Source organism: Convolutriloba macropyga, chromosome 5 (assembly GCF_964194025.1).
Source record: "Convolutriloba macropyga chromosome 5, txConMacr16.3, whole genome shotgun sequence".
NCBI classification, from domain to species: Eukaryota; Metazoa; Xenacoelomorpha; order Acoela; family Convolutidae; genus Convolutriloba; species Convolutriloba macropyga.
The window spans coordinates 48,464,183-48,491,909 of NC_134472.1; the positions used below are offsets into that span (position 1 = coordinate 48,464,183).

The window sequence follows — 27,727 nt, forward strand, 5'->3', positions numbered from 1 at the left end:
TATGTAAATTTTAAACAAAATTACATCGAGGTAGAAAGAGGCGTTATCAAAGAGAAGTTACCATATTAACTGATTTTTGACAAAAAGACGGTTAAAAGATCCAAAAATGAAGAAATTAATAGAAAAATAGCCAAGAATTAACTAAAAACTTAAGAAGTTTGTGCCAATTTTCAACTTGAAACGCAATTTATGGCCTCTGCAAAACACTGTGGAATCAATTTCCGAAGTTGACATTTCAATATAGCATCGAATAAACTTCATTTCTATAAGAAACCAAATTAAAAGCAAAAACAATTGGGCCACTTAGTCCAAAAAACGGCTAAAAACGGTTATCTGTATGTGCCATTCAGTCAGAAACTACTTTTCAAAGTCAAAAATTCATTCACTAAACGAAGCGCATGATCAAAAAACTTCTCTCGCTTAGCGAAAATCTGTTGACCGAGACAGCTTTTCTCACTTTCGCTTTTAGGTCAAATGCCGCGTGAACAAATCTACTTCCTGTAAAAAAAAAGACCGAGAGAAAACCAACACTCCTCTTCGAGTCGTCAAAAAACCAAGAGCATTGCAATATAGCTCCACTCAGCTTACAGCTATAATTATTAAACTTTTTATAAACTCCCATTCGATCGCACATAATCTGTCGCCCCATCAGCCGCACAAAGCGCAATTGTTTTTCCAATCGTTCTTCTAGATCAAGAGGAGTATTCAGATACGTTCTATGGTACATAAAACAAAAAAATAAGGTACTCTTTAGTTTTAAAAACTTAATTAAAAGTAAAAACAGGAAGAAGTTGAGTTTCTTCGATATCTAAAATTTTTATGTCTTCGATTGAGATTTATATTTTTTCCATTTCTGTCCAATCGAAAATTTCATAAATTACAATAAAAATCCATTTTTGATTTCAAACATTATTAAGCTCCAATACAAGATAATTCATACAGTTTAAAGGTAATTTGGAACAATTGTATTATTATAATTTAATACAACCCTTCTCTCAACCCCCTAAATTTGTCTTTTCTTTTTTAAACAGCAACACTTTATCAACCTGTGGTTCACAAAATCGTCTTTCTCCACTACGATGCATAAAAAGTTAAAAACTGACTGAAGAAAAAAGGCCAGCCTCGTGTATATATATTCCCCCATTTTGAAAAAAGGAACACGTGAGAACCACCACTTTGGCGAATTTACAATTGCAACCAAAACTGCATAAAAAATCATCATGTGAAATTCTGCTCGCTAAGCAAGTGTTTTGATACTTTTTATCGCTCTTTCAAAAATTGGCATGTACAAAACATTGCTCTTGTCTGCACTCTTTGTTCAACAAATTATCATTTACTTACGTTCAGTACTGACTTGTAAAAAGTTTTAGAACAGCTTGACAGGTAGAACAAAACTCCGAGTCGTTAAAATCAGCAGCTCGCCATAACTACTTTCGGCACGTAAACTCATCTTGGTTAGTAAAGACACTCCTCTAAAAATCCTCTCCGAGTCGTATAAAGACTTTCTGTACTCAAATTGTTCATAAAAGCATTTTGTACAACCTATTTACATACCCTTTTTCAACTGCGTCTCAATGATCTCTGCTCTGATTAAAAAGTACGCCACCATACTTTCAGTACTCGAAACCAAAATACAGCGATTTATCTACTTTTAGCTTACAGCTACACAAGATATGTTAAAGCAACCACTTTGGAAAATGTAGCTTTCTTTGTAGCATGAACTGCTGTGTCTGAGAACTTAGAATAGACATGAAGACTTAGAATATTCACCAATCAGAAGGTCTAACGTCCTCAAGCAGAAATTCACAGAAACTTAAATTTGGTACTACATAATTTGGTAACTACTTTTTCACTTGAAACAAAATGTTTATTGATCTTAGCTAAAGGATTGCATCTCAACTTAAGGTAGCGTCTTAATATATTAGCAAAAAGATTGTCATGTCAACTTTAGTTTGAAGTGTTGGCGCACATGCAGGTCGCAGGTAGTACACCTGCTGATTGACAATTTCTCTCACTGCTGATCATTTCGTTCAAAATATCAAATACTTTTCTCTTTCGCCTCCTCTCCAACCAACCACCGTCATCATCAGCCTCATGTGTTATCGGATCTGAGCTTCCAGTTAGAGACAAAATTGTCTTCCGAACATCGTACATGGTCACCAATTGGTACTGATTATGTGCGATAGTATTTACATTGCCCACTCCACTTGGAGTAATAGAGATGAGAAGAGGATCGTGCATTTCTTCTTGCGACCAGCCAGCATCCGGGAAGAGACGTAGAACCGGATGCATGTGATTTCCGTGATCAGATAGAAGAAAGAAAGCAGTGTTGTTTAAAGCTCCACTCGATATGAACTTCGATAAAAAGGACACTAAACAACCATTGCCAGAATACAAAATCCGCATCGATCAATTCTGAGATCAAATTCATGTTCTTATTATTTATCTGAGTGACTATTATTATGATCGACTAAACTGATCAAATTTTCGCTCAATTATTCCAATGATTGAGTTGCTGTTTTGTGAAATATACAAACTAACGCTACCAACAAAAGTTTGACTATTGTGCTATAGCTTGAATAATGAAAGCTCTTGAATAATGAAAGCTCTTGCGCAGCGAAATCCTATTGACCTGATTTTTTGCAATTGATAGTGGATCAATATGAAGTTTTTACCGCACCAAGAAAATTTAGGTTACCTAAATCACGATCTATGTTGGCAATCACTTCGCCAGTGCTCTCATGCGCTTCTGAAAAGTGGGCAGAGAACACTTTGGGCATATCCCTGTAGACTTCCCAGAAGGAAGTGATGTACTCAAGCACATACTCGTGAACTTGGCGTCCGTACATACACCTCTTCAACACTGAAAATGGCCCTAAAACAAATTTGGTATATCTTCTTCGGCTATAGCTTGTCCTTTGTTCTCAATCAGAGGCAGATACGTATATTTTGGTTCTTCTAATCATGATTGTTTCCACAATTCAACGTTCAATTAGTTCATTACGTGACCCAATTGAAAAAAAATTGCTGGTACACTGCCAGAAGATGCATGTGATAGATTCGCAGAGCTGTAGCTTCAATACAAAAAAATGCATTTTCTATTAATTGCCGAGATGTTACATTAATCTTAGGAATCTATATAACTTATTACTGCCTATAATTACCTCCAATTAGAGGAGTAACATAAACACAGTTGAACTTATCTTGAGTCAAAGTAAAAATTATTTTGATAGGAAAGCCATTTTTATGAGGTAAATCAAGTGTGGCCGAAAACTAAATCACGCGAAAGAACAAGAACATAGCAGGACAAGTCCTGACACAGTTCAAAGGATTTTCAATGACTAATCAAAATATTAGACCTCGAAGGGACAATAAAATAATAGGGAAAAGAACTTAAAAACCGATCAAAACATTTTTAAATTAGCAAAAATCTAAGTCAAATGGCCGCATGTGAACTAAAGATTTTGTTCCAATGCCGTCTTCGCACTCTTCTTTAAAATTTGCGTTAAAAATCACGCCGCTAAAACACTCGCTTTTTCGCTCTACTTCCTGTTTCGGCGCGACCAAAATCACTATTCCAATTTGACTTCAAAAATATAGAAAATGTGCGAACAAATCTTTAAAAGACAGCGTCCTAATGCAATTTAAATTTTGAAATGTAAAAACTCGCTCCACTAAGAGCTTTCAGTCAAAATTGCATGGATGACTGAACGCAAAGGGATTTGACGTGATCGTGACGTAAAAATCAAAGTCAGTCTCGCATGTGAACAAAAACCACAATTGAGAAAGCAAATTCTTTAATCAAATTCTGTTATCTCACAGTACTTCAAAATTTTGTTTGAAAGATTTCATGCCGCAAAACCACTCGCATTTTCGCTTCTCAAAGTGGACTTAAAAAATCACGAAAATGTGCAAACAGATCACTTTAAAAAAATGTGAAAATGTGGGAACATTTCCTAAAAAACTGCGTCCCAATACAATTCAAATTATTTCGCAGAAGAAAAACGTCCAAAAGTGATCATAGTATAAACCAAACAAACACCAGTATTTAAAAAAATCTTTAAAAAAATGGTTTGCATCTTTTTAAACAGTTAAAGAGTGTTGACAAAGTCATTAAAACATTATTAAGATAATATTTAATCATTTCCAAAACAGAAAAACCACATTTGTAGAAAACAAAAAGTAAAAGGACTAGAGATGAGAAAGAAAAAGACAACCGAATTGCACCAAAGTCGAGGAACATGATCGACGTCGGGCGGATTGCTCTCAAATGACCGGCGAGCGGTTGGCTTCATCAGTAGCTAGCAACGGTTTAGTGAGGCTAGCCTTAGCTTAAATAAATTCGCGAGGTTAGCGCAGGCGGGCGACGGTGGGAGGGGGATCTTTGTCTGTATGGGCCCTTACGACCTGAACGACGTGCAGGGGTGGGTTAAGTGGGGGGATCAATTTCTAAGAACCGCAGTTCACACTATAAGTATAGGTCTCCAAAACAGTTTCTGCGAATCGCATATTTTGAGACTAGGGAGCAGAAAGACTCTAAGAGAACTTAATGTAATGCCCACTGGGTGCTATTTCTTCATCCTGTTTATGAGGACAAAAAGTCAAATGGTTCAGACGAAAAATCGGTCAAGCGAAAAGCAAAAGACGTGCTAGTTCAGTCATTTATAAAATATGTTCAAACATTCCACTATATTTCAGCGTTAACGAGGTAATAGATGATAACATCACGCCATATAACAGCAGCTGAAGTCCGACATCAATAAGAGTTGAGGAGAGAGAGAGAGAGAGAGAGAGAGAGAGAGAGAGAGAAAGAGAGAGAGAGAGAGAGAGCTAGAGTGTGAGAGAGGAAACGTTAAAGAGAAGTAAAGAAACCCCAACCGACAGAGAGAGAGAGAGCTAGGAATGTTTCCAGGAAGAGATTCGACTCTGCAACTTCTAGTTTTCCAGCCTTGTAAAAAATGAAATAGATAACTGAAAGGTGAAAATTTTTTAAGAGAAGTTACCAGATTCCCCAGTAAACTCCCCAGTAAAAATATTGTTTCAAGACATTTTTTGTCTGTGGAGTTCTGTCATATAACCCATCTGCAAGAATTATAATTTCGTTGAAGAGTAAAGATCGTTAAACTCAAAAGAACAAAAATATACATTAAAATTTAAAAAATTTGCCAATTTAAACAAAATCTTGCTTATATTTGTGATATTATTATAATCAAAATCGTTTCACTGGCTCATAAAGATCCATAAACTTCGAACATATGAATTTCCGAAAATTTGCAAAAAACATGTTATTTATCAAACAATTGCCAAAACTCGAGTTATCAAAATATTGATAACCATTCCATTAACTCTAGAAACTAGGCAGCAGCTTATTATCAAACCCCGTGCACCTAAAGTCAGAAAAATCAAAACCATTCAAAAAGGTTGAAAAAACTTGAACATATTGCAACAAATTTTAAAAAATTGCTTTAATTCGTGATATTAAAATCTTAGAAAACAATCCATTACATTTAGAAACTATGCAGTAACCTATTATCAAACCGTGAAGGAGGCTTTCTGGCTCTTGAGGGTGGAGAAACCTACAAATGACAAATTTTAAAAACTTGAAAAATGCAAGTATCAAAAATTGCTTACTATTCCATGGCCAATGAAAATCTTCCAGTAACTTATTATCAAACCCTAAAGGAGGTTTTCTGGCCCCTGTGGCTCCAAAAACCTGAATAATGAAAATAAAGGGCAAAAAAGATGAAAGTATTGTCAAAAGAATGCTAAAATTCAAGATGTTGAAAACCATTCCTATACAGTAACCTATTATCAAACCCTCGAGGAGGTTCCTTGATACCCATGGCTGAAAAACTCAAAAAAATGACGAAAATTTTTCACAAAAAAACTTTAAAAGTGCGAAAATTAGTAAAAAAAAATTGCGTGTTTTTGTCTGGATTACCAAAAATTATAGCTTGAAGGACTACTAAACGCGGCTAAGGGCCTCTAATGAAACTCAATGCCCACTGTTCGCTGCCTGCTTATCCCGTTTTTAAGGAGGGAAAGTCAAATGGGAGAGACACAAAATCGGTCAAGCGAAAAATCGCAATAAAAAAGACCAACAGGATTAATATAAAGGCCACAAAAAGATCGTTTGAGAGCAATTAAAAATAAGTAATAATATTCACTAAAATACATAACCAAAACAGCCAGTCTTTTGACTAACAACAGCAAATAAACCACATACATAATCTCAATAATCTCACAAATCTAAGCGTCAAAAAACGCCATCTGCTTTTTAAAACGAATGCTCCTAGTCAAAACTTCAGCAACTAACTGGAATCATTAAACAAATTCAATCTTCTCTCGTGAGGAAGAAACAATGAGATCTGTCAATACTGAGAATAAAAGACTAGAAACCAAAAAAGGAAGCACGGTCAAATCCAAAACATAACAGTCAGATTGCCAGGAAATAGCCGCAATAACTTTGCAGATCTACAGTCTCATGAAACATAAAAAAGTGACAGATCAAAAATCAATATTGGATTAAACGATGAGATGATATATGTTATTATTATTATTTTAGGTTTAAGCACCATTTACAAACTCAAAAGTGCTCAAAAATCAAAGAAAAAAAAGTTTTCACTTTTTTCCGATAATCAAACACACGGAGAGTTAGTTTCATTTCAAAAGGCAACTTATTCCATTGAAAAGGAGCAACAAAACTGATTGATCTTTGCCTAAAAGCAGTCTTGACATTAGGAACTTTCAAATTGTACGCATATTGGCATCTAGCTACCTTATCATTTCGCAAAACTAACGCGCCAAGATACATCGGAATTTTCCACGGATGGTGAAGCAAACGGTGACCAAAAGGTAGAACTTTATAGCGGACACGCTGTTTTAAAAAGCTAAGCACTTTATCTTTGAAACCCAAACTTGTTTCAAGAATTGGAAGAAGTAATTCATACAGCCCGTTCTAATAGTTTAGATGTTACTTAGGTTTGAGATAGGTCGATATGAAAAATCTTCACAATCAGAATTTGCTTTCCTCAAGTGGGGCTTTAAAATGGCCATTTTAAAGGACTGGTGAAAACATCCCGCCTTCTGTGAAAGATTAAGAAGTTTCAAGAGGTCGAGAAAATAATTATCTGGAAAATGATTTTACAAGATGTGTCGGTATGATGTCCAGTGGAGATGTACTGTTTGACGACGCCGAAATCAAATCTCTAAACTGACTTATCGACAACTCTGTGAACGAAATCATTGAGTTAACTTCAGCTTTCAGAAATTCAAAACCTATCGCAGTGGAAATCGATGCAAAAATAGGTTCCACTTTAATTACAAAGAACTCGTTGAAGTCGTTTGCAAGCTGTTTTTTGTTTTCATATTTCGGGAGCTGTTCTACATCTTGACCAAAAAAGCAGTTTTAAGGTGGCTAACATTTTATGGCTACAATTTTCCATCAACGCATTCTCAATGTATAATCAACGCTTCTCTAAGAATTTTTCAAAACACATATGGGTATTACTTTCATATTCAGATTTTACTACAGATGTTTTCTACTTTCTATATTTACGCTCTGCTTTTCTCTTATTTAGTTTCAAACTCAAAAGCTCGTCGTCAAAAATGGGCATTGATGTTCAGTAAATGTTTCTATTTTGGGTGGTAGAACAGAATCCAAAATACTCTCCTCAAACCTTACTTATCCCATGCTTCAATTCTTGATCAATACTTGAGGCACCATCAAACTTTAAGCAAGGCTTCAATAACTTAATAAAACCTTCAAAATCAAACTTATTCCAATTTCTATACATCAAATTTTGTTGAGATTTGTGTTGTTTCACATTGCTGAGCGAGAAGCGAATAAACGAAGAAGTCCGATAAAGTAATGATGCGATTCGATTTAACATTAATTGAAACATTGTTTGACGCTATAACATGGTCACGAATCCAACCACTTCTATGCGTTTTCTCGCAGACGTACTGAGTCAGCCGAAATCTTCAAAAAATGAGTTCCACATTTTCGATGCATCGTTATTTACATTCAGTGAAATGTTGAAATGAGCCAGAATGTTAAATGAACAATTCTGTCGAATTGTGGCTTTTTTCTTCAAAACAATAGTAATGTGATTAATAGAAGATTTAACATTTAATCCAGGTGGTCGATAAACAGCGAATACTAAATAACTGTAGCCCCAACAGTTAAAGAGGCATAACAGCATTCAAAAAATTCAGAGGAAAATTTTTCAAAATTTTCCAAATGGAGATCATGTAAAAGAGGCAAATTCCACTTCCTCTTTTTACAACCCTTGGTGCACTATGGAAGAAATCCAGGTGACGAAACTGCTTTAGAATAAAATCGTCATCTCAGTTGTTCGTAATCCACTATTCCATAAACACTCCCGAACTGATTTCATTTTCTTCCAAGAGGGCATTTACATCATTCGTTTGGTTCCTGACAGAGCGTACATATTGTAGACAAATGTTTAGTTCTGTAGATCTTCGTTTCGTCCTTTGTTTTAATGGAGGACAGGCTAGTAGTCAATTTTGGACCATTTTTTGCCAATCACGGTCGGCTTCATTCAGGTAAAATCTTGACATCGTAACGTTTTCAGGCCAGCAATCAGGTAACTCAACTTTCTACTCATCAAAATTAAATACACAATGGAAAGCTTTCAGGTGAGCTTCTGACTTCAAAAATTGGAAAATATGAGTAGCTTAACGCTATTTTCTACAGAGTACTCCTCCATTTCTGATGCTGTTATGTTCTGACTCAATCGACCTACATATAATTGACGACGCTTTGAGGGTTTTTTCTGACACCCTTGATGACGGCTGGATTGGTTTTCGTTCCCGTTTTTACCTCCTTAGTTGATCTTACTTTACTTTGTACAGTTTCAAAATCAAATTCATCCTTCTGTCTCTTTTTGTTTACTGTCGCACTGTGATAACTGGATAAGCTGTCGTTTAGATTCCTGTCGGGTCCACTTTTCGGTTTCTTTATCAACGCTATCTCATTGCGTAGCATTATCACCTCGCGGATCAGAGAATCAACACAATCGGTTTTTCCTCAACGGCCGTAATTCAGTCCAGCGCATATGGTTCTGCAGTAAAGATAGGAGTACAACCAGCACATGACCACTAGATCGTGCCTTTGATATTTGCGGTACTTGAAATTCCCAAACAACCAAAGTGAACAAATATTTTCTTACATTTGACACAAAATGCATCAACTTGTATATTCCAAGGCTCGTTACAAATATTGCAGAGAGGTTCGGGCGGTGGGGGCACCATTGTAACTTGGGATAAAAGGGGGACTAAGGGAAGTGGCCGCTAGGGGCTTAAACTAATTAGTCAAACAAAGGTGGATATCACTCCCACCAAATGTTTGAAAAGAAAAAATATTTAGTATGGGCAAAATGTAGGAAACAATCAAGCAGATGCTGAGATCCCTCTCGCCAAATTTTGATACCAAATATGGAATCGTAGACAATTCTCGTATAAATTCTTCCGCCGGAATCTGACATCCCCCTTTAACTGGGGCTACCCAAACAAAGTCCGGCCTCCGATACCACAGTAAATAACCTACTGCTCCTCCTATTAGGGGATCTCAAATAACCTTCAATTAGAGTGTCGCACATTTACCTCACCTTATCTCTTTGACTCGAAGTTAAGAAAAGTCAACTTCAGAGTGAGATAAGTCAAGTGTGACCATTTTTGAGAGTGAGGTAAGTCACGTGTGACCAAAAACTTCACCATGCAAATGAAGAAAAACTAGCTCCAGTAAAAGTGAAAAATGACGTCACGCACGCAATTCGGTCGAAAATTCATGATCAAATGAACAAAAAGATTTGAAGTGGTTGTGAAGTCATTGTCGTAACAAAAAAACCGACGAAATAAAATAAACCAACGCCCATAATAGCCCCAGCTATCGCTGTGCGGCTATCAAAAAAATTACCGCTAATTTTAAAAAAATAGGTCTCGAGGGAAGTAAGATTATTTTCTACTAGCTTAAACCCTGAACCCTTGACCGTTTGGTTTGATGCTATTCGGAAAGTGTATTACACCTGTCATTACTGAGACTAAGGAACAACACAACAACAAGCATGCAGAAAGAAGACATCACTAAATGTCAACCCACAAACCCAGCAACATTATTGTAAATACAATGCTTACAATTAACTATGCCTTTTTAGACAACCAAAGACTTATCGTAGACGAGACTAAATCAGCGCACAGCAAAAAACAATATACGGACAAAACGATTCCATTTGTTAAAAATAAATAGTGATAAAATTTGTTAACGTCGTTATAAATGAAGGAAAGACATTCACCAAAAATAATTATACCTAACTAGAGAGCATAGGACCTGCCATTAATGAGACTAAGTGAGAGGACAAAAAAAACTACAAAACTGGGTAATACTAAAAAAATCCTTGATATTTTTGAAAACGCGTAGTGTCGAAATAGTTAACATCTTTACATATCTTTTAAAACTATTATAAGCCAGCTTCATTGGAAAACCAAGGACAACAAAAAGAGCAGCAAAAAAGGGGAGAACTCCAAAAAACATACAAATTTTCAATTTTTTGAGGGTCATATTTGTACCAACGTTTGATATTAATTACACCGAAAAACGCCTCTGATACTCCTAACTAAAAAGCCAGTGAGGTCAGCCATTAATGAGACAGAAAACAGAATGAACTATAAAAAGCGCAAAACTAAAAAAACGCCAGTATTTTATTGGAACATGCAATGTCCAAGTCAAAAATCAATCACGGCGCTTTGATGAATTTAGAAAAATATACACTATTAGAACACATGTATGACCTGCTAAAAACCTTCCTTTAAAAATCGGAAGAAAAACGTCAAACACGAAGTTAAATTACCACACATGAAAAAAGTTAGCTTTAAACAACTACGCGTTTGCAAATTCGTAGTAATTTTCACGGAAATAATGATTACAATAACTAAGCCTTACACGCATTTCTCTCAGAGATCTGGCGTGCGCTGGCTTTGGTTTTAGTCTGCGTAAGATCAGGGAGGCTAAACTGAGAGGCCAATGTCAACATAAAAGAGGGTCCAAAACAACTAATATTAGCTTTTACATTGAGATACTGCTGTCGAACATAATATTTTTTACGAAAACACCACTACAACTGCACGGCGACAATGCCCTGGCGTAATACAATTTCATCCCGTTTCTGAAGACGAAAGTCAAATTGGGCAGAAAAAACTGTTTGAGAACACTGAATCGCAAGAATTAATCGCTTGTTTAACTAAATTCTCTTAAATGCTACCTTTGAGCGGACTAAAGGGATCATGGACGTTGATGAAATTCGGGTCACAAAATATGAGACTGTGATCAGGTCTCGGCATCTCCAGAGGCAGATAACTCGTCCATTCGAAGTCAGCAGGTTGACAAGATGTATGTGCAAAGCCATTTATGTACCCAGATTGCAGAGAGATAGTTTCCAGTAGTCCTTCCAGACGCATATAGCTGTTCGCTCGTTGGCTCCTGTGCCTAACAAAAACATCACATTTGAGCGCTGCCGAAGCTAAATGCGCAAACATTACAGCTTTTCTCCAGGAAACCTGTAAATTAAAAAGTATAACCGCTGAATAAAATACATAGTAATCAACATTCCATTACAATAATCATATATATCAATATTAATGATTCCCAGAGAGCTCCTCGTGTACGCTTTCATATATAAACATAAACCGACTAGACTAACGTCGGACGAATTGCTCGGAGAGGTAGGTGGGCGGCGAGGTGATAGATAGTTGGGGTGTGGGTATTGAGGTGGTATGTGTGGGACTGTTTGGTGGGGTCTTTCCCATTACAACCCAACGAAAATATGGTCCCCATTATGGTAGAATTACCATGATTTTGGACTATAGGTTATATGACCCCTAAGATGGGAGATATAATGGGAAGACCGGATGTTTGTAGTAATTTAATTTTATATTTATTTAAATTTTAATCTAATTTAATTTTTATTTGTTCTGCTTTCTCGAACCAAAACATCAGTTTCCAATCTACCTCTGGGTATTGCTCAGCTTTCTAGTCAATAGTTGTTTATTTCAGTGATTTTTACTGCTAAAATGTCTCAAAATACAAGTTTTAACGTGTACAAACCATTCAGCTGCCCATTCGGGGGTACATTAAGCTGTTTTCATGCACTCTTAATGAACATTCGTCCGGGTTTTGAATTAGCAGAAATTAAAACCTAGAAATAGACACACTTTGAGGAGTTTCTCGATGAAAAAAATGAAATCTAAAAATCCCTCCTAATGTACCCTAGTCCCCCTGCTTCCCACCACCGTCCTCAAAAGAGCCCATTTTTTTCAAATTTTCCCATTCTAAATGTTCCCTTTCTAAAATGCTACTTCCTTTATATTAATTTAAAATAGATTTTTGGAGTTTCAAGATAGTGTTTCTGAACAATGGGTGAAAAAACAAGGAAAAATTGACAAAAAGAGCTTTCCTCGCATATATAATTCCACTTTTTTATTTTGGGAAATAATGAAAGTATTCGAATTCAAGCCAGATAGCCCACTTACGCAGCTGTTTCCCGATCTATTCCAAACATCAGCGGGAACAAATTCGGCTCCGTGAAAGCAGCAAAGGACGATAACTTCACAAATGATGCAACATTGAAACTATGATCGCGTCCCCATTTTCTGAGCAAAGCAAAAGTTTTAGGAAGCTGACGCCGAAATGCTGGTCGTGATAATGCGTCGACAAACAGAATCAAAACGTTAGGCCGTTTCAAATCTCTTCTTTTTGAGGCTGCTGAGATAGCAAGTCTCGTTTGGACTTTAGTCTCATTTCTCACAACACGTACAGCAAACTTTGGATTCTCGCTGATGTGCAGTAACTGTTCTACATTTGTACAATTCTTTAAATCAGAACAGCTTCTAACATGATCACGAATATATTTCCACAATGCTGGCATATTCGCAAGAAGGCGCGAGGACAAACCGGACAGCCTGTGAAATCCGATCACGTCCGCGCTCTTCACAGCTTCTGGAATCCATTCTGTTACGTAAGAGTTCCTGCATGAGCTTAAAGACGCAAAATTGAAAACACCCCTGAGTCTATCCAATATGTAATACCGAGGGTTTATCCATTTGCAGATGCTATTGAAATTGCCATTATTCACTCCAACATTTATCCCAGCAGAACCACTGAAGTATTTGACACCAGTGTTTTGCCACAGTGTTACATTATATAACACTAAAAAGGCAATAGCTAAAACTATTAGAAGTTTTATTTTGTTCACGGGAATCTTGTATCTTATAGAACATCTTTTGGATAAGTTATCAAAAACTTTCCAAAGAAAGCATAGAACCAATGCTAACAATTGGATTGCAACTAATGCTAATCTGTTTAGGCCCCCGTGCTCTTTCCAAGACGTTCTCCAACCAAAGTTATAAACAACGATTAACGACGGTAGTATTACAACCAAATAAAATAACTTGGGTATAATTCCCAAGATTGTAGCGACGTGAAGATACGCAAAAAGTCCACTAGACAGTAAGAGGACAAAACTAATGTACCTTAAACCATTTTCTTCAAATAACCACGCTATGCACTTATCATCAGCACTTCGCGGACATGGTGCAAGCGATAGTTGATAAAGATATATAGCAACCAAAACTAGTACAACATGCAAAGTCAAATGATTTGCAGAAAATTTTACAGCAGCTCTAAAACAGCGAGAGAACCATAACAGTAAAACAAAGCTCAATTTTGAGGGTTGAACCATTCGATTGGTACGACAGTCGATGTCATTGCATTTCTGAAACATGTTAAAAGCTGCACCAACATTAAAGTTTCTTCTTTCGTCGGTTACCTTCCCATGCAGAGGGCACCTATTCCATCGAACTAATTTTCAGGGGTGTTGCCTTTAACGTAAATACAGCAACTGTTTGTATAATCAGTATAAAACATGACGAAAAGTATTCCTAATTCGCAGGTCTTTAGTAGTACATTCGTTAACAAATATATAAACGTTCAAATAACAAACATGAGACTGACATGGGGCGAATTCCTCTCAAACTAGTGTCGAGCTGTTGGCTTTGTCTGTAAATCGATCGGCCTTAGGAAACCAGCAGCTCAAGCTTAACTGACATATGTCTTCTAAGCAGCTTCGTTCATTTGGATCTTTTAGAGACTAGCAAGGCTCAGAACTGCTCAGCAAACTAATTCCCTCCAGACTTCATTAATTTATTCCGTTGTTGATGACAAAAAGTCAAGTAGTAGGTAACCCAAAAAAAAAAAAAAACAAACAAAAGTTGGCAGTACAAAAAATCTAAGTGCGAAAAACGACCAACTGGCCTAATAACTGATACTAGCTTAATTTGAGAGCAGCAAAATGCCTGTTTTTGAAGCCCTTTTTCAAAAATATGGTTGAACTAATGTCAACCAAGTTTTAGTTCAAATTTTCAAAATTCGGCTTTTCATGTATTTTTGCACATGACAAAAACAAAGTTTGACAACACAATGCTCCAAAAAATATTATAGGGAAACGCAAAGCTCTAGATAAGGAGAGGGAAATATCTCATCAATAGAGTGAAAATCAGTGACCTCTAGATTTTTTATGTGATCAGTTTAATTTGTCAATAACAAGTTTTCGAAACGAGATGCAATATGTAATAATCAGAAAAATTTTCGATTTTATATTGAATCAAATTGTACAATTACATGTATTGTGTCTAAATAGATTTTAGATCTTTTTATTTTATTGTACATCTATTTAAACACAAAATCACAATGACCGCTTAGCTCGAAAATGTTTGATTTTTTTAAATTCTACGGTTAATGGTGCAGAGCGTTGTTAATCAGACCAAGATAAACTATCTGCCCAACTTAACAACAGGTCCTGTATTTCAAACGGAACACTAGAAATTGGCTCCAAACCGCGCAGAACTTTTTGATCAATAAGCTGTTGGGTAAGAGAAAGGACACGAGCGAGTGGCATGAACGTAAAACATAAGCATTTTGAGCCACAAATCGATTGCTTACTAATCCTGTGCTGTGAAAAATTGAGAGTAACTAATCTAAACCCAGAGTACACCTAGAGCGATAATAGACTCCTGACGCACGTGTACAACTGACATCTTCCAAGCGTAATTCAGCAAAGGAAATCGCGTTCCATGGGTGGCCAGGTTCTATGGGGCAAAGCCAAAAACGCAGTTGGAGAGCTACCGTGCGCTGCGCCAGCAGGCAACAACGGAGATCTGGCGCCTGGACGTTCTGCTCCACCATCAAGAGGACACCAAGACATTTCTGAGGAAACAATGAGGTACGAATCTGTGCAACAGAGAGCGAAAGTCTTGTGGGAGAGCAAAGTTGGGGGAAAACAGAACAAGCTTTTAGTTTCCAAAAATCCGCTATAGAAACGTAGTAATGCGTATGATTTTTCCTCAACAATGCTTCCGTTATAACTAAACGCAAAGAATTGCTTTAAAATACATTTCAAAAATAAAATGATAATCTGTAAGTTGTAATTGATAATGAAGACTTTTCGGGGAAATACATTTGTTTTTGTTGTGGTTTCGCGACTTCCGTCGCAGGGTTATTAGACTCAGTCATCAAAATAATGTCCACTTAATTCTACAGAGATGGCAATCACAGAACAATTGCCATCTGCAGACCTTTTTTTGCAGAGTAAACTTTGAAAAAAAGGCCACAATTTCACTATTATTCTATGTTTCAGCCCGGCTTCCTTCTCAAATTCAACGTATTCTTCCACTCTATTCACAAGTCGACAATTTGGAAGACAAACTATCTTCGAGCATTCTCGGTACGTTTGTTGTCGAGTATAAAGATGTCATTTTTCCATCCTTTTTCTTGCACAGCTTGCGGCAGTTTGATGCAGTTCGAATCTTCGTTCATCATCTTTGACAGAAACAACAGATGATTTTGATGCAGGATATTTAGCCGTCCAAGTTGGTCTTCATAACTGACATCTCTGAGTCCAGTGATCCACTTGAAAGATTCCTTATGGGAACTCTCAAGCTGTTTTATTTCAGTTCTTGATGCCGTTATGCAAATGAAACCATACAACTTAACTGGAACAACCAAAGAATTGTGGAGTCCAAACTTGATCATAGTTTTTACACCCATTAAAGCAGTCATGCTAAGTAAATTGAGCACTTTGTTCGCTTTCATTAAACTTTCTTCGACGTGAGGCTTCCGAGCAGGGAACTAGACACATTTATCTTTTCCCTGAAGGTGGCCTTCGTGAATTTTGCACGGCAAGATCCATTTCCTTCATTCCCAATCAGTTTTGGATTGTATTCAAGTCTTCGTGTGCCTACCATTAATTTGGATTACCAGCAAAATTGAATTAATCTGGGAACATGAGGAATTCGGCGTGTCATTACTAAATTTTAAGAAAAGCGGGCCCAAGAGAGATCCTAGGTACACCACTTGTCATAGTTAGTGTTTGTGATCTAGTGTTGTCGACGCATGCAAATTGTTTCCTTCCGTTTACGTAGCAGAACAAGATCTCCAGTACACACCCTCCTACTTCTATGTCTAAAAATTTCTCTAAGAGCTTATAATGAGGTACTTTGGAGAATGACTTTAACTTGGAGAAGTCTGTGTAGAAGGACACAATCTCAGAGTTGAGGTCTTCATCAAGGGTTTCATATGTCTTTTTTCAAAAGGATAGCATATTGATTGTCGTCGATCGATTCATTCCAAAACCGTGTTGGTGCATTGTCAGGAGGCAGGAGAAGTGGCTGTTAAATGCAACGTTGGAGCATATTTGGAAAGTTTTGCTCTCTATATCCAAAGTGAGACAAGACAGGTCTGTTTTTCTTTACACAACTTCTGCAACACTTCTTGATAATTGGTGAAACTGCTACCATCTGGGATCTTGCGCAAACGTTCCATATTCTTGAAAACTTTGTTCAAGATTTTGCTCATGCTTTGAACTGTTTTTTTAGGAAGAATGAGGGAGGCAGTTCATTCGGTCACAGCGACTTTGGTATGTCCAGGGATGAAACTATGGAGTTGGTCGCTCAGTTTTGATGTGAGTCACACTTTTAGGCGAAAAAACGAAATTAAAGAACTAGATTAGCATATTAACTTGCTCTTCAATCTTTGTTGACTAATTGCTGTCATATATCATGAAATTGGGTAAACTTTAAGACTTGTTTAAGATTTTTGGATGTTTGACATTTAAATCCGCGTTTCGTGAGCCCAGCAGTTCTTCGTGACACTTTAGGGGTCTCTTTCTGAGGACAATTACAACGTTATCAGACGTTGTAGTTTAAGTACAATTTTTTCCCGGAAATAGTTCTTCTGACAGTCAGATTTTCTACGCAGAAAATAATTTGATCATCAAGCAGGATCCATCTCATTCATTCCCAATCAGTTTTGGATTGTATTCAGGTCTTCGTGTGTCTGCCACTAATTTGGATCACCAACAAAATTGAATTAATCTGGAAACATGAGAAATTCGGCGGGTCACTAATAAATATTTAGGAAAGCGGGCCCAAGAGAGATCCTAGGTACACCACTTGTCATAGTTAGTGTTTGTGATCTAGTGTTGTCGACGCATGCAAATTGTTTCTTTCCGTTTATGGAGAAGAACAAGATCTCCAGTACACAACCTCCTAGTTCCATGACTACAATTTTCTCTAAGAGCTCATAATGAGGTACTTTGGCGAATGACTTTAACTTAGATAAGTCTGTTTAGAAGCACACAATCTCAGGGTTGAGATCTTCATCAAGGGCTTCATATGTCTTTTTTCAAAAGGATAGCATATTGATCGTGGTCCATCGATTCCCTGCAAAACCGCATTGGTGCATTGTCAGGAGGCAGGAGAAGTGGTTGTTAAATGTAACGTTTGAGCATATTCTGAAAATTTTGCTCTCTATATCCAAAATGAGACAGGTCTCTTTTTCTTCACACATCATCCGCAACACTTCTTGTTAATTGGAGAAAATGCAACCATCTGGGATCTTGCGCAAACGTTTTACATTCTTGAAAACTTTGTTCATGGTTTTGCTCATGCTTTGAACTGTTTTTTTTTTAGGAAGAATGAGGGAGGCAGTTCATTCGGTCACAGCGACTTTGGTATGTCCAGGGATGAAACTATGGAGTTGGTTGCTCAGTATTGCTGGCAGTCACAATTTTAGGCGAAAAAAGGAATTAAGGAACTAGACTCGCATATTCAATTGCTCTTCAATCTTTGTTGACTAATTAGTGTCATATATCATGAAATTGGGTAAACTTTCAGACTTGTTTAATTTTTTCAGTTGTTTGAAATTTAAAACCGTGTTTTTTGAGCCCAGCAGTTCTTCGTGACACTTTAGGCGGTCTCTTTTTGAGGACAATGACAACGTTATCAGACTTTGTAGTTTAAGTACAATTTTTTCCCGGAAATAGTTTTCCTGTCCGTCAGATTTTCTACGCAGAAAATAATTTGATCATCAAGCAGGATCCATCTCATTCATTCCCAATCAGTTTTGGATTGTATTCAGGTCTTCGTGCGTCTACCATTAATTTGGATCACCAACAAAATTGAATTAATCTGGAAACATGAGGAATTCGGCGAGTCACTAATAAATATTTAGGAAAGCGGGCCCAAGAGAGATCCTAGGTACACCACTTGTCATAGTTAGTGTTTGTGATCTAGTGTTGTCGACGCATGCAAATTGTTTCTTTCCGTTTATGCAGAAGAACAAGATCTCCAGTACACAACCTCCTACTTCCATGACTACAATTTTCTCTAAGAGCTCATAATGAGGTACTTTGGCGAATGACTTTAACTTAGATAAGTCTGTTTAGAAGCACACAATCTCAGGGTTGAGATCTTCATCAAGGGCTTCATATGTCTTTTTTCAAAAGGATAGCATATTGATCGTGGTCCATCGATTCCCTGCAAAACCGTATTGGTGCATTGTCAGGAGGCAGGAGAAGTGGTTGTTAAATGTAACATTTGAGCATATTTTGAAAATTTTGCTCTCTATATCCAAAATGAGACAGGTCTCTTTTTCTTCACACATCATCCGCAACACTTCTTGTTAATTGGAGAAAATGCAACCATCTGGGATCTTGCGCAAACGTTTCACATTCTTGAAAACTTTGTTCATGATTTTGCGCATGCTTTGAACTGTTTTTTTTAGGAAGGATGAGGGAGGCAGTTCATTCGGTCACAGCGACTTTGGTATGTCCAGGGATGAAACTATGGAGTTGGTTGCTCAGTATTGCTGTCAGTCACAATTTTAGCCGAAAAAACGGAATTAAAGAACTAGACTCGCATATTCAATTGCTCTTGAATCTTTGTTGACTAATTAGTGTCATATATCATGAAATTGGGTAAACTTTCAGACTTGTTTAATTTTTTCAGTTGTTTGAAATTTAAAACCGTGTTTTTTGAGCCCAGCAGTTCTTCGTGACACTTTAGGCGGTCTCTTTTTGAGGACAATGACAACGTTATCAGACTTTGTAGTTTAAGTACAATTCTTTCCCGGAAATAGTTCTCCTGTCCGTCAGATTTTCTACGCAGAAAATAATTTGATCATCAAGCAGGATCCATCTCATTCATTCCCAATCAGTTTTGGATTGCATTCAGGTCTTCGTGTGTCTACCATTAATTTGGATCACCAACAAAATTGAATTAATCTGGAAACATGAGGAATTCGGCGAGTCACTAATAAATATTTAGGAAAGCGGGGCCAAGAGAGATCCTAGGTACACCACTTGTCATAGTTAGTGTTTGTGATCTAGTGTTGTCGACGCATGCAAATTGTTTCTTTCCGTTTATGCAGAAGAACAAGATCTCCAGTACACAACCTCCTACTTCCATGACTACAATTTTCTCTAAGAGCTCATAATGAGGTACTTTGGCGAATGACTTTAACTTAGATAAGTCTGTTTAGAAGCACACAATCTCAGGGTTGAGATCTTCATCAAGGGCTTCATATGTCTTTTTTCAAAAGGATAGCATATTGATCGTGGTCGAACAATTCCCTGCAAAACCGTATTGGTGCATTGTCAGGAGGCAGGAGAAGTGGTTGTTAAATATAACGTTTGAGCATATTTTGAAATTTTTGCTCTCTATATCCAAAATGAGACAGGTCTCTTTTTCTTCACACATCATCCGCAACACTTCTTGTTAATTGGAGAAAATGCAACCATCTGGGATCTTGCGCAAATGTTTCACATTCTTGAAAACTTTGTTCATGATTTTGCTCATGCTTTGAACTGTTTTTTTAGGAAGAATGAGGGAGGCAGTTCATTCGGCCACAGCGACTTTGGTATGTCCAGGGATGAAACTATGGAGTTGGTGGCTCAGTATTGCTGTCAGTCACAATTTTAGGCGAAAGAACGGAATTAAATAACTAGACTCGCATATTCAATTGCTCTTGAATCTTTGTTGACTAATTAGTGTCATATATCATGAAATTGGGTAAACTTTCAGACTTGTTTAATTCTTTCAGTTGTTTGAAATTTAAAACCGTGTTTTTTGAGCCCAGCAGTTCTTCGTGACACTTTAGGCGGTCTCTTTTGAGGACAATGACAACGTTATCAGACTTTGTAGTTTAAGTACAATTTTTTCCCGGAAATAGTTCTCCTGTCCGTCAGATTTTCTACGCAGAAAATAATTTGGTCATCAAGCAGGATCCATCTCATTCATTCCCAATCAGGTTTGGATTGTATTCAGGTCTTCGTGTGTCTACCATTATTTTGGATCACCAACAAAATTGAATTAATCTGGAAACATGAGGAATCCGGCGAGTCACTAATAAATATTTAGGAAAACGGGCCCAAGAGAGATCCTAGGTACACCACTTGTCATAGTTAGTGTTTGTGATCTAGTGTTGTCAACGCATGCAAATTGCTTCCTTCCGTTTATGTAGTAGAACAAGATCTCCAGTACACAACCTCCTACTTCCTTGACTACAATTTTCTCTAAGAGCTCACAATGAGGTACTTTGGCGAATGACTTTAACTTAGATAAGTCTGTTTAGAAGCACACAATCTCAGGGTTGAGATCTTCATCAAGGGCTTTATATGTCTTTTTTCAAAAGGATAGCATATTGATCGTGGTCGAACGATTCCCTGCAAAACCGTATTGGTGCATTGTCAGGAGGCAGGAGAAGTGGTTGTTAAATGTAACGTTTGAGCATGTTTTGAAAATTTTGCTCTCTTTATCCAAAATGAGACAGGTTTCTTTTTCTTCACACATCATCCGCAACACTTCTTGTTAATTGGAGAAAATTCAACCATCTGGGATCTTGCGCAAACGTTTCACATTCTTGAAAACTTTGTTCAAGATTTTGCTCATGCTTCGAACTGTTTTTTTAGGAAGAATGAGGGAGGCAGTTCATTCGGTCACAGCGACTTTGGTATGTCCAGGGATGAAACTATGGAGTTGGTTGCTCAGTATTGCTGTCAGTCACAATTTTAGGCGAAAAAACGGAATTAAAGAACTAGACTAGCATATTCAATTGCTCTTCAATCTTTGTTGACTAATTAGTGTCATATATCATGAAATTGGGTAAACTTTCAGACTTGTTTAATTTTTTCAGATATTTGAAATTTAAAACCGTGTTTTTTGAGCCCAGCAGTTCTTCGTGACACTTTAGGCGGTCTCTTTTTGAGGACAATGACAACGTTTTCAGACTTTGTAGTTTAAGTACATTTTTTCCCGAAACTAGTTCGCCTGTCAGTCATATTTTCTACGCAGATCATCAAGTTGGACATTTGAAAAAAATATTCCTCAATTTGTAACCTTTTTAATCAAAGTATTCAAGTTCTTGTTGAACAAGCGTGGCACAGTTTTCAAGTTATACTACTGCGAAAACACTTTCTTAGCTCTTACCCGAATTTTGTCGCAAGACGTTTTTTTGACAATGCCCTACGTTACGTTTGTAATATTGCTTTTAAAGTTTTATTTCGTTTCATTGAAATATTTTTTTAACTATGCATTTTATCAGCCTACAAATACAGATTCTATTTCAGTTTTCAATGATCTTATGATTCTCATTTTGTTGACCTTCAACGATAAAACCGATGCAACTCAAACCCTTGCTAGCCCTATTTTGCGGGAATTTTTTCTTTTTTCGCTTCAGTGTTGAATAGGGGAAGCATTTGGTAAGAAACCTTAATTATGACAGAGCCCCTGCCGTTTTGAGTAGTCGGTCAGCTTGTTGTTGGCGGCGAATTATCTCCTATTTATAGTATATCTCCTATGTACATATATAGATTCTGACAAAAAGTCAAACGTCAGAGCAACCTAAACAAAAAAGCTAGCTTCTGTAGGAATAAAAAAAGTTGTGTTTTAAACTGGAGGTTCTTTACAACAAAGAAAATCTAAATTATGAAAAGCCCCTCCCCATCACTGGGTGAATATTGACTGGTCCGGGGCCCTCCCTGCACTACGTCTTCCTAAAGCACTTCGTATTTTTAAAATCTATCAGGAAATGATAAATTCAGACACAAACATCAGCTGAGAACAATATAAAACAGACAAAACTAGAAGACAAACAACTAATAGCGAAAGCACATGAGTCATATCATAAGCCTCCCTTCTCCAACCACCAGTCCAATGTGAGCATCAACAATTTTTTGCGACTAAATGTCCTTGCGCCTTGAATGCAGAGGATAGAACTCTTGGGATAGCAGAGCTAATTTTTGAGTGATATCTGAGTAGTTTTGATTAGATCAAGGTCCGATTTGAGTAGATGGCTATTAATTGGTTAGATTAAGATGTCAATAAATTATAGGTTGATTTAAGACAACCGCTATCAATTGACAAACAAAAGAAATCTGGGAATAAATCGAGTGCTCAAAGATATCAATCAGATTATGCAAGGGACGCGGTTCTATCAATATCCGATCAATTGATTATCAAATGAAAAAATTGCAGTGTACTCCATCTTCTACGAGAAAAAAACCCATGAAGTCAGAAAATTGATCATAAATACGTCAAATCCAACCTGAAAATTTGTGATTTGCCTTTCTATCCTTCTATTATTGAAAAACAAAACTAACCGCTCTAATATAAAACAAAGAAAACAAACAGCAGCGATGGCGCATCTGGTCTCAATGTAGGGGAAAACAGATAACTTTTGACATAAAACAAATCTTCTTCAATCAATCTCTGCAAAACAGTGTCAAAGTGTGTAATCAGACGTGCCACCGAGGAGCTATCTTTCCTAAAATCTTATGACGCTTGTCGTTTGATTGAACTGAATAAATGCCTGTTGTTAACTTTATTGTCATTGGTGAGAGTTTTAGGGTCTCTAGGTAGCGGAATAATGAAGTGCGTTAGACGAGATCTCCAATTCGCTGGAGAAAACATACAGATGTGTCCTGGACACTTAACCCGATTTTCACCCACTCCGCCCACGCATTTTTGACGATTGTACTGAAGCTATCCTTCTGATTGATGCCAGGAACTCTTTTAACAGCATAAATAGTGATCTGGCTCTAAGAACATCAGAAAATTTTTTGCCTCAATTTATACGGCAGTCAGACTCTTTCTGAAGACTGTATCAGAATTTTTCATTTAATAAAGGAGCAATCAATCTCAGAAAAAAACAACACAATGTGATCCGATAGCCATGTTCGTGTACGGAGCGGCTATACTTCCTTTCATTGACAAGCTAGCAAATAAAAATTTGACTAATAAATTTTAATAGATGACGGTAATATGGCCGGTAGCTTTGAATCATTACGGATCGTGCTAGATAATCTCGAGAAACATGGCGGTGCATTTTGTTATAGAGCAATAAAATGTCATCTCATTACTAGCCGGAGTCAGTTCGAAAGACCCTCAAAATTTTTACAGGATTACATGCTGATGTTATTGAAAGTCATCCTGTTATCAGTTCAATTAATGACTCTGATAAAAAAGTGCAACAATTTTATGAAACAAAAAACAGTTAACTTGCTCCCTAAAAGGAAGTCGCCAAATATAGAAAGGTCTGCTCTCATATTCTGTTTGAATTTTTAAAAATAAACTGCTACATCAATTGACTTTAATTGCCAGAACTAATCGGAACTCAAACAGTCTGCTGGGGAAGCCAAAAAAGTAATTGACAAAAGCCCCTTCAATCCCATCCTTGTCCCTTCAATGTTGAATTTTACCTCTTACGAGGACACATATTGGAAGCTTTTCTATCTTCCGGTTTAAAGAAGGTGGAATAAGCTTTCCTCTATCCGAAGTTCGGGCAAGCAAATATGAAAGATCTTTTCGGATGTGCGAGACCTTACATAAAATTATGCAAAATTTCAAGAGAGAAAGCGTAGATGCAACGTTTCATCAGGTAAAAAATTCTCTAAAGCTAGTATAAAATTGAAAAAGAAAACCAGGTGCAGTTTCGTGCAAAAACGTTGGCTGTGAAGGACCTCGTCAGTGAAAAAGTTTTCTTTTTTCTAGATTTGGCTATAATAAAGTAGCATCATTTTGACTAAACGCTCTTCCGTTAAAAAGATATCACTTCCATTTATATCACTGAAATATGAACAAAAGATAATCAATGTCGAGAAAGACACATTCTGTCCCTTTACATTCTGATTTACAAGAGGAACCGGTGTGTCGGCATCAAAAGCGCTACAGAGATTGGCTTCCTGGATAAGAGATCAGAATGAAGATTCGTATTTGGAGGCGATCACATTAGGACAAAAAAATTTCGCGCTTTCGCGTAGCTCCATACTCTGCCTCCGCGACGCAAGGTCCATTCTCCGTTGCCCTGCCGCAGAAACATCAATAGGAACCACTGTCGAGGAAGGGAGGTTGTTCTCCTAAACGCTTCTTTATTTTTCTTCTAACTTCGATTCAAAATCATTACTCAACTTTTTTATTGCCGCTTATCACATCTGTTCAAATTATAACTCTGATGCCTGTCCCTTTCCCTATCTTTCGCTTCTTAAAATTTAACTTTTGACAACTGCCAGGATTTAAAATTATACATGGGAGTTGACTTGCTGAACCGAATTTATCGAATGCCCCTTAAAGAGAAGGGTTTTCCTTCAATTGATCTCCTTTGGATCATTGGCATCAGTAAATTTTGGAGAACATTGAGAAAAAGTTTAACCAAATTTTACAAAACACAGAGCAAAGTTTTTGTCATGGATTCTGCCAACATAAAACCTTATCTAGAGAAGTGTAACCCTTGAGAGTCAAATTTGTTCACAAAATTAACAAAGCAGAAGCTGTAGAACATGGGAACTAAAACTAAAAATGTAACAGAAGCTGGCCTTTTAATATGTGAATGAAATATCTTTAGCAGTAGAAAATTCACTGGAAGTCCAAATCATCTAAGGAAATTTCGACAAACTCCTCAATTCCCGCAGACAATGCATTTTATTTTGACGAAGTAACACAAAATGAACAAGAAAAAGCAATATTTTCAATAAGTTTTTTTAAAGTTTTTTTTTCAACCTAGAGAAACCAATTACAAAAAAAAACATTGGCCGTCAAAATATTCAAGGATATTATGATGGTTTCTATAATAAAAATGAGAAATATTTTGAGCGCGCGGGACATTAACAAAGCAAAAGAACCTGAAAATATGGGAAACATCATCTTGAAGAATTTTGACAATTCGTGGCAAAGTCTCTGTTTCTTTTCTTCTAAAGAGCTATTAGCAAGGGGCAAGTCACTAATGCATGAAAATTGAATGATGTCACATCAGTCTTGAAAGATAGGGACAGATCAGAACTCAGTTGTTATCGCCCAATAAACCTGCTGTGTAAAGCTTGGAAAAGACTTGAGAAATTTTGCTTTGATGAGATATGTATGTTCTTTGATACTAAAATTAGCAAGTATGGAATCCAATAAACACGCTATGCAATAAAATAATTGCTGGTTTACCTTGACAACATTCTCAGGTCCAGATATTTGAAGGAAATGAATATGATGCTGAATATGCGCTATGTACTATTCAAAACTGATGTCTCATAAACGAGATGCTTTTATATGTCAAAAAGCACTTTTTACTAAATTTCAAATAGAACTTTGAAACAGTTGTAAACAAGCAGCACCTGTCAATTGAATCTGAACAAAAAGACTTAAAAACATAGCTGGCAGATTGCCAGAAAATAGCCGCAATAGATTCGTAGATCGGCAGTCTAAAAAAAACAGCAAAAAAGACAGACCAAAAAAATTCGTCTTTTCATTGAAGGCTGATCTGTTATATTTTGATTAAAAATCTGTATAAGTTATTGCTGCCTCTATTAGCTGCTCTCGAATAACCTTCATTTAGAGTGACACACACCCATTTGACCTTATCTCTTTGAATTAAAGTAAATAAAAGTCAATTTCAAAGTGAGGAAGTCATTTTAGAGAGTGAGGTAGTAAGTCAAGTGTGACCAAAAATTTAATCACGCGCATGAACAAAAAAACTCGCTCCACTAAGAGCGAAAAATGACGTCACACATGCAATTCAGTTGAAATTGCATGAACGAATGAACAAAAAGTGGCTGTGACGTCATATGGTCGTAACAAAAATCATGACGACGAAATAAAAAAACATAGCAGGACAAGTCCTGACGTACAATTCAAAGAATTTTCATTGACTAAACAGAAAACTAGACCTAGAACGGACTATGAACGGGTTGGGAAAACCATTTAGAAAAAAATCTAATCCAAAAAATCGAAAAAACAGTAAAAATCAAAGTGAAATTGCCGCATGTGAACAAAAAACCACTAGCGAGAAAGCTAATTTTTGTTCAAACTCCGTTTTCTCACTCTACTTTAAATTTAGAGCGAAAAAATTTCACGCCGCAAAACCACTCGCTTTTCGCTCCATTTCCTGTTTCGGCGTGACCAAAATTACTACTCCAATTTGACTTCAAAAATCATGAAAATGTGTGAACAGATCTTAAAAAAAAAACATAGCCGGAAGAATTCCGGAAACGACTCGAAGGAAAAAACGAACGCCCCTAACAAACATAAAACTTACTCTACTGATTGACCACAATAACTAACATAATGCTTATCCTACTGAATAACACTTGTCACTTTAAAACAAAAAAAAAGAAAAAGAACAATGAAAAAATAACTGACCAGAAAAGACGATAAAGCACGTGATAAAAATATTACATTGAGTTGCAAGTTTAAAAACAACTTTTGGCAAAAACCCGTGAAATAAGTTAAGTATAATTTTGTTGAAACACTGCTATTTGAGACAAAAACCAAACACAAATTTCAATTAGAATAAACGTAGGTAAAAGAAAGGAAATGAAAAACAAAACCAAAAATGTTTTCTGTAAAAAAATAAAAAAAAATTGGCCACAAATAATGAATCAAATACCTTTATGCTGAAATCAAATCATTATTTCAAAAAAACTTTTAATACTACATCTGGTCAAGTGTCCACCAATCCAAATCATTGTTTATTTATATGAGTAAAAACGAAGAACGAAAAAAACAGAAAAAAAGTTAGTGTTTAAGAAAAGTTAGTGATATTTGTCATTGAAAAGTGCACTAAATATATTTCAACAAAACCTCTAGAAAAGCTCCTATCAAAAACTAGACCATTAAAAACTAGCAAAAAGCAGACAATCAGAAGAACTCAGCAAAAATTCCAAAAAAAACACGAAAATTTGCGGAACTTCTCAAAAGTTACTCAATTATCTTTAACAAAATGATTCAAAACTGAAATCAAAATCATCAACATGCATCAAGGACAACTAATTTGGACTATAGGCATCCCCAAATGCTATAAAAAATTGAAGAACAAAGGGCATTTAAAAAAATTGAA

At 36.5% G+C, this 27,727-nt stretch overlaps 2 protein-coding genes across 2 annotated transcripts in view; one reads left to right on the forward strand and one right to left on the reverse strand.

Annotated features, from left to right (window-relative positions):
* Positions 1-27,727, forward strand: part of LOC142339436 (UBX domain-containing protein 1-B-like) — a 394,986-nt gene that overhangs the window by 162,795 nt on the left and 204,464 nt on the right. The gene's annotated exons all lie outside the window — the stretch shown is intronic.
* LOC142340059 (uncharacterized) lies at positions 1,803-13,800 on the reverse strand. Its single transcript, XM_075390462.1, has 4 exons — positions 12,550-13,800; positions 11,283-11,506; positions 2,699-2,875; positions 1,803-2,372 (listed from the first exon to the last, which is right to left on the reverse strand). Exons 1-4 carry the CDS (start codon positions 13,797-13,799, stop codon positions 1,948-1,950), a joined length of 2,076 nt encoding a protein of 691 aa, XP_075246577.1. The 5' UTR covers position 13,800; the 3' UTR covers positions 1,803-1,947.

Coding starts and splice junctions, on each gene's coding strand:
- LOC142340059 (XM_075390462.1), bottom strand. CDS start 13,799: ATGTTTCAGAAATGCAATGACATCGACTGTCGTACCAATCGAATGGTT. Junction 11,507..12,549: donor ATAGATCGGGAAACAGCTGC/GTAAGTGGGCTA, acceptor TGTTTTTGTTAG/GCACAGGAGCCAACGAGCGA. Junction 2,373..2,698: donor CAACATAGATCGTGATTTAG/GTAACCTAAATT, acceptor ATGGTTGTTTAG/TGTCCTTTTTATCGAAGTTC.